This window comes from Perca flavescens, chromosome 12 (genome assembly GCF_004354835.1).
Source record: "Perca flavescens isolate YP-PL-M2 chromosome 12, PFLA_1.0, whole genome shotgun sequence".
NCBI classification, from domain to species: domain Eukaryota; kingdom Metazoa; phylum Chordata; class Actinopteri; order Perciformes; family Percidae; genus Perca; species Perca flavescens.
Window position 1 is genome coordinate 18404602 of NC_041342.1, and position 8101 is coordinate 18412702.

The 8101-nt window shown below is 39.6% G+C and overlaps 1 protein-coding gene across 2 annotated transcripts; it reads right to left on the reverse strand.

Moving 5' to 3' along the window:
- Positions 1-1401: 1401 nt before the first annotated feature.
- Positions 1402-4433, reverse strand: adcyap1b (adenylate cyclase activating polypeptide 1b). 2 transcript variants are annotated; one of them, XM_028593441.1, is made up of 5 exons: positions 4279-4433; positions 3774-3878; positions 2714-2848; positions 2241-2345; positions 1402-1657 (listed from the first exon to the last, which is right to left on the reverse strand). In XM_028593441.1, exons 2-5 carry the CDS (start codon positions 3875-3877, stop codon positions 1474-1476), a joined length of 528 nt encoding a protein of 175 aa, XP_028449242.1. In that variant the 5' UTR covers position 3878; positions 4279-4433; the 3' UTR covers positions 1402-1473. The 2 variants fall into 2 exon arrangements, with proteins under 2 accessions (XP_028449242.1, XP_028449243.1); XM_028593442.1 differs by lacking the exon at positions 2241-2345.
- Between the last annotated feature and the right edge of the window lie 3668 nt (positions 4434-8101).

Here is an 8101-nt window from a genome sequence, read left to right on the forward strand (position 1 = left end):
AATGAACGACAGCACTGTCAAGTCAACTATTTAGCATGGCGATCTAGAAGCAAAATAATCTTTAAAAACTGCTACCAGGGCAAAGGCAAGGGGTCCAGTGTATTGTCTTATGATATCCACAATGACAGCAGCAGGGGAGGTAAAAATTCAACAAGTCAGTGCAGTACCAGTTTCCACCACCTCTAGCCCTCCTTGTTCACATTTCCAACACATCTGAGAGGGGGGGGGGGCGAGTGGTGCTGAAATAGGCTGAGCACAGCCCACCTCCCAAATAGCACAATCCCAAAAAGCATGATGGCATGCAGTTTCTAAGCAAAATTAGCAAGGTGTCAGTTTCCACATGCACCCATAAATAAGAAGTAAGAGTTAAATATTCCTAACTGTAACTCAGATGCTACCTTTTCTCTTCACCTCACAAGAATGCTTAATTTCCTGCATCTTTACATGTTCTGGGTCCATTCTGAAAATTTGTAGTGCTGCCCAAATACAATCAACTGTTGAAGCACATTCTTCCAAATAATTCTGTTGACTGAACACAGACAACATTGAGATGAATATGTGCACTGTGTAATTACTATACTGTACATAATACACACATGGAATTCTTTACACGTTCCTATCAAGCACGATTTATCGCACTACAGTAAATGACTTTGAGGCAAGTGAGCAAGCAGTGTTTGCAGCATACTGTTACCAGCAACTTGGCTGCTTCCTTTATTTTTAGTAAAGGCAATAATGCCCTCGCAAAAGCCTGCAATTAAATTTCTGCTTAAAAGAGGATCAGATTTGACCACCAGTTACATGAATGGCCGTGTAAGTCGATCAGTTTTTCTGTCAAATGAGAGGCTATTCAAAAAAAGCCTGGAGGGGCAGCGAGCTAAACAAACCCACAGAGCTCCCATTAAGGTAGCAGGAGGAGGAAGGGGGGGGGGGGGCAGGCAAGGGCAACATCTATCATTTAGGATAAGCCTGATATGCCTCTCATAGCATGCTCACTGCTTCTTTGGGCCTGTTTGGAAAACAAACAACACTAAAAAAAATAGAACGTTGGTTACAAAAATAAGTATAACATTCAATACTTTGATTGTCTTTTTAAAATCTATTTATTTTCTGCATATGTAGATGACTTTAAGATTTCAAGCGCATAATATTGAAGGTGCACAATTATCTTTTTTTGAGATTTCTTCTTTTTTTTAATCATTTTGATTTGTTTTCCACATCTTAACATGAAAATAAAATATTGGTCCACAAAGTAGGCTATAACTGTGCGGTTTCAAGTGCTTTTGTACAAAAAGAAGAAAAAAAAACCGATATTATTATTAAAATATTCATTTTAATGGCTTTACTTCATACATAAATACATGTTGAAAGAACACAGGCGCAATCCACTGGTTGGTCAGATATATCTGAATGACTTTGATTTAACGACTGGATGTATATACACAGGAGGGCAGTTTGGGCGCTATAACAACGCTACAAATAGGCAAGTCGGCGTCCTTTGTTCCTAACTCTCTGTCTGTACCTTCTTCCCAGAACCGCTGCCAGGTATTTCTGCACGGCCATCTGCTTTCTATAGCGACTGTAGCTGTCGGTGAAGATCCCATCTGAATGTCTTTTGGATAAGGGCTCTGACTCTTCCTCCATGCTGTTGTCTTCACTGAAAAAACAAACAAACAAACAAAACCAAAAATAGCATTAATTAAAGCTGCAGCCTTCAACTTCTCAACAGATTTCTGCTCTTTTTGGTTTGACATTTTAGCTTTGATAATCTCTTCAGCTTGCCATTATGTAAAGTTGCCTTCAATCATTATTAATGAATTCTCTTTTTTTATTTTTTTTTTTTTTAAAGGGGCGGCAAGCAAGACTTAATTAATTAATTTGCAGCCAATTGGATATTCTGACATGCTTTTTTCATCAGAGCTTGGGAAAACAAAATCAATGTATAGATTATTAATTACATATAAATCGAAGGGTATTTTAGTCTCAGAAAACTGACCCTCAGTCCTAAGGGAGGACACTAGTCATGAACGCAGTGCGGTGCCACGCCACAACAAAAACAAAAACAAAATGTCTAGACGTTTTTAATAGAGAGATAAATAATAATAATAATAATAATAATAATAATAATAATGAAAGTAGCACATAACACGATAGACAGTGATGCAGCAGCCTGGACTTGTGCAGCGGACGAACATAAAAAATGATGACTGCAGGTGAACGCTTATAAGAAATGCCCTTACCCTGCACGAATTGTCATCAGAGAATGCAGATAATGTCTCGCTGTTAACTGACCCAGGATCTCCCTCAAGGCTCTATCTAATTCTTCCTCAGCATGCCTTTCTGTTCTGAGATGATAAAACGCCAAAACACATAGATCATCAGTAACTAAAAAGCGCACACAAAATGATCAAAAGTAGCCTAAAATGTCCCCACCCAACCGCAGGTTCGATATCACATCAGGTGCAGTCAGATCGGAGGTTCATAGCCGGTTCACACACAGGCTATCCTTCCGTATCTGCCGAGCTTTTTATTAGCTATTATTTACAGTATTTGGATCCAACATTTTAGGCTACTCGGTATGAAAATAACACTGAACAAATAACATGAGAAACTCTGGGGGAAACAAAGCAAGCAGACAGTATCGCAAACAGCAAAAAAGTCATTAAAATGGAATCCAGCTCAAGCTTAAACTGCGATCTGAAAGCAAATGTACCTCTTCTCTGGAGGGTAGTAGAGGGTGTACGCGTCGTCGTTTAAGGATGGTGGGCTTCGTATAGCAATCTGATCGCTATCAAAACCCATGTCGGATAATGAATTCCCATCCTCATCGAAGGCGTCGTTTTCAAGTCTGCAAAAGGGAGAGCATTAATCACAAATTTGATCTGTGCCCAAGTGGGATGCAACAGTGAAAGAATGCCAAAATGCTTGCATCCGTTTCTAAAATCACTGGGAGTTTAAATGCATTACAGATAAGAGAAGAAAACGAAGAAAAAAATGCATTATGTTTTAATGTCAGATGTTTTGAAATAAAACCAGAAAACGAATTATTTAAAATGTAAACCAAAAAATTAAATAATGTTAAAATGTTAGTAGCTTTATTTTTTTTTTCTTTCTTTAAATAGATATTTCTTTTCATCGGGAAAATCTGTAATTCCAACTTGGTGCTGCTGCTCTTCAACACAGGCTACATCCTCATTCATTATTTAAGAATCGAAACAATGGGTGTGAAAATGATCACATTTATTGTAGGCGTGGAGCCAACATTTTATTAAAAGAATGCCGCAATTGTAAAATAGTAGAATCAATAAGAACCACGCCCAAATTATGGATATGCTTTTCACATAAAAACAAGAATAACTCTTATATGGATAGAGCTCTCCTATTCGTTTTGCCTCGCCTCTCCTTGGTTAGGCCAGCCCACCGTCATCCCAAGGGCTATCAGTTGCATTGACTGCACTCTCATTTTTAATAAGGGGAGTTCTGTGAACAGTCCCACCGGACAGGATACCTCTACGCAATTTCCATTGTTATTTTCCACACTAGATTTACATGTGCGTATGGTAAAATAACTGTATTTCCTTTTGTCATTCCTCTCAATTCTGTGATTTTAAATTGCGGGCATAGTTTGTGCGCAATTACGCACACTTATTAGAAAAAAAGTGCCCACCTCCTTAAATAGGATATAATCATTAATGGTATGCCATCATTGAACAAAAATTGTGTTAAAAATACTATAATCAGGTTTTAAAGACTCATAAAGCAATTACACCTACCTAATTTTAGGGTAACTTAGTCCGATAGGTGTGCAGAAGACGCTGTAGTGCATTAAGATTCCGTAGACGAGCAAGATTAAAGTCGCTTTACTCGAACTGGCCATGCTGTTAGAAAAACAAAAAAAACAGACGTAACATTTAACAGGTTAGTCACTCCTATAGAAACAACATGCTCGCTCTTTGTTCTGTCGAATTCACATGCTGTGCTATTTCTCTTATCACAAGCTGCAAAGCTGGACCGAATATAAGCCTGGTTAATATAAACACAGCGTCCGTTTGCTCAAACCAAAGATCTGTTTTCTTAATCCCATTTCGTAAAAGTTTAACTGTGGAATTGACACCGAATCCTTGGCATGCAGTGCCAAAGTTATTTTAAAAAAAAACAACAACAACACAGCAGATCCCCATGCAGTTAAAAAAAAAAGAATAATTTCCATTACTTTATCTCGCTCTCCATCAATGAATTTCTCCGAGATTTAAGACAATCCGCAGATAAAGCACATACCTATAGCAGGAAAGCAGGGAGAGCGCTGTGCTGTAGGATGTGAACCGGGCGCGGCTGTGGTAGTGTGTGTGTGTGTGTGTGTGAGTGAGTGAGAGAAAGACGATTTCTTTCTCACGGCACTTATTTCCTGGCTGAAGCGCCTCCGTCGTCTCCTTATGTTCCCCTCAGTACAGCCTATCTCACTTTGAGGCACAATTAATAGGACCCAACCAGTCGCACAGGCAAACTCGGAGAGAGAGTGCGCTGTATGTTCGTCTGCATAGCGTTGCTCTAAACTTTTGTCCTGTGCTGTGATTGTCTTGGATTTTTATCCATGTATCGTAAGCCTTGCCCCCCCCCCTCCCTCCAATATGTCACATTAAGGATGCTATAGACGTCATCAAGTTTGCCTCCCGGAATATAAACGTACACTTCCTTCCTCATCGATGCATCCGCCACCCCGCCCCCCCATCCCCCCCACCCACCTCCCTCCTAAAATGAAAGTTTACTCTCAAACTTTCTTCCTTTTGAAAAGAAAAGAAAAACAGAAATGTGTGTGTGTGTGTGTGTGTGTGTGTGTGTGTGTGTGTGTGTGTGTGTGTGTGTGTGTGTGTGAATGCATACAACACATGAACTTTGCACAGGACGACGTGACGGCCAATACAAATCAATGTGTCCCTCACCGCGACCGCGACGGGTTATTTCCCACCGTCATCAAGTCCAATTAGGCTTTTATGATTATGAAAGAGCTGTGAAATGATCATCGCTGTTGTTGGTGGTGCTGGTGGTTTCGTGTGACTGGATGGTTCTGATGAAGGGGGGGGGGGGGTCAGACTTCCGCTGACAAAGTTCAAGGCCTCTGAGGAGTCAGGAGCTGTCCAGTGCTGAAACCAATCGTCTCGAATTACGGCTTTCTGTAGGCTATTTAGGCTACAGTTACTTGTTCTAATCATTTACAATAATTGATCACTGGATACTGAGAGGGTATTTTAATGGCCGTGCAATGACAGCGCGAAGGCATCGGCCTATCCATTAGATTGTTGAAATACAGAGTCACATAATCTGATTTGAAGCTGGTGACGCAGGATGCCGGTTCAGAGTGCTGTCAGCCTACGTGGCTTTAAAAACGATTCACTCATTTTCCCAACATTGTTCTGAAATTGTCTGTATTATCATAATGCGCTAATTGATACGTTAAAACGAAAAAAAAAACTCGAGAAAAGGCTTGTAGCTATACTGTTATATATGTGCTAATTAACCAAGAAGCATTCGGGCCTAATTCTTTCCACCCTGATGAAGCCTCATTTGGCATATTTTTGGCAATAAATCGAACCTTTTTATGCTTGCGGCTGCTCTTTAATATGCTACTTATTATTTGCAAATAACACAGTCAAATAAAATCGTATCATATAAGCTTGATGCTAATATTCATAGAATTGTTGGCTTACAGAGTGTGTGGAATGCAAGTTATGAGACTTTTCATTTGGAGGGTGGACGCCTATATGTGAAAATCTAATTTGGTAGTCCTGTATGGGGCCTCGTTTTAATCACCAACTCTAGGCCACCGCACCTTTTCATTTAGCTCTGTACAACACTGAATCAGACCTATAGCTCAACAACCAATTGAACAGTTTGGCAAAGAGGCGAGAGATTCACGTCAGCGTTTTGTTTACTCTGACGCAATATGACGAACAATGCCTGTCACTGCCACAGTGGGCCTATCCACAACTTCTTCTTCGTGGGGCGTAATTCCTATGAAGAGTAGAACTTAAACCCCATATGTTTTAAATGGAGCAGACTGCACACGTTAGGCCTGTTAGAGCAGGTACAGATGCAGCTCAGTAGCCTAAGCAAACGGCGCCATCACGAGGACAAGAAGAGAAACACGCGAGGTTCATTCATCAACACCGTAGCACACAGAGGGAACAGATGAGTCAGTCCATACTACACTACTGTCACATTTGGTCGTCGTGAGGTTAACGACTAGAGCCAAAAGACTTTTTTTTCAGTTTTCTGCTTCTCTTCACTCACAACGAGATGATTGATTGGAATTTCTTAACAAATATTTCAACTTTTTCTTCTTCTTCTTCTTCTTCTTATTATTATAACCTTTATCGGGTCATTTAATTGAGATCAAGATCTCATTAGCATATGTGTAGAATCCATTGTTATTTTATGAACTTTCAAATTATTCTAGTAACTTGGGCTAAATAAAATTTGTATTTCATTGCTTTATGTGGATTTAGCATAGGTTCATAAGAGCCTTTTTGGGTGTGATCCATGGAAACGGAGCAGGTTGTCATGGTGCAGGTTGAATGCCGAGTTGTGATTTCAGAGGGTTTTATCTAAGAGGTGACACTGTCAATACAGTATTTCACAAGAAAAAAACATTTATTGGAGAAAGAAAACGGATATAAAATAGTGTAGCAGAACTAGCCTACTTTCTTTCTTTCCTATCTTATTTATCATCCTGTATGGAAGATTCAAACTCCTAAATGAATGCATATTAAAGTAATGAAGTGAAATACAATGCACATATATATTTCCTTTATAGTGTATGATGACATACTAAATGCATATATATCAAGGAAATGCATATAACCACATGTATTGTATTTCACTTTATGTCTTTGTTTGATTTTTTTTTTTCATTGTGGCATTTTAAATCTTCCATAATCTTGGGACCCCTCAGATTTATCTTGTGACCCCTTGGAGAGGTCTAAACCCTCAGGTTGGGAACCACTGATATAGGCCACGACTCCACTCGCTCACACAGCTCGCTACCACCACTTAAAGGATCTTAAATAACCTAATTATCCCACCAGTTAGACGTTTTATCAGCCTGTGAGTGAGTGAGTGAGTGAGTGACTGAGTTTGTCCAATTACGCCTTTGGAAATTTATACCTCTTAAGAGTAATTAATACCTCTTAGTATAAAGTATTAAAGTATTTCACCGTGTGTGTTTCTGGTCGCTCAATAAATACAGTATAGCCTTTATGGGGGTTGTTGTCGGTAAGTGTTTTTCATCAGATAATGATAAGATATATCAGGTAAAATCTTATGTGGAATCAGTTTGAATAAAATGACAAAATTGGGACTAGATTAACTGAAATGTTAAATATAATATGATTTGGGGAGCTCAAGCAATGTCTTACTTTATTTATTTATTTTTTATTTATTCATTCATTCACAATACCACTTCAAGCATTACAATAATACAGCTGGGGTACAAGATCAATTGGGTAGAGTGAATGGGTCCCCCAAAGAAGCTAGAAAAGCGTATGGGGGCCCATGATTCAAGAAAGGGTAGTGGTATGGAATACACAATTACCACAAATGATAATGAATAGATGCACGCAAAAGGCGCACCAGTACATACATAACATTACATACACATACAATCATACACATACATCCCAGTAGTCCATGAAAAAACAGTTTTATGTTAAATATAGGTTAATAAGAAATATTTTTTTAGTTGTCTTTTAAAGTTGGAGATAAAGGGCAACACCTTAAGGCATTAATCAATCCCGTTCCAGATCTTACTTTTCACCCTTTTTCTAGTCTCGCATTGCCAGACCTTCCTCCACAGCGCTGCGGAGGAGGGTCTGGCTAGTCCACATAGCATTCCGGGATGCAAAATTACGAATCCCACTATGGCCACGCCAAGACCCGCCCTACGAAGCAGCTCGATTGGTTGGGGTTAGGCATTTCACCTCGAGTGGTTAAGGTTAGGGTTAGGGGATTGGTCAGGGGATAGGACCTGTACATGTAAGCATGGACGCCTGGCCAATAGTAGTGTGTGAACGCTATTGAAGGGCGGGTCTTGGCGTGGCCATAGTGG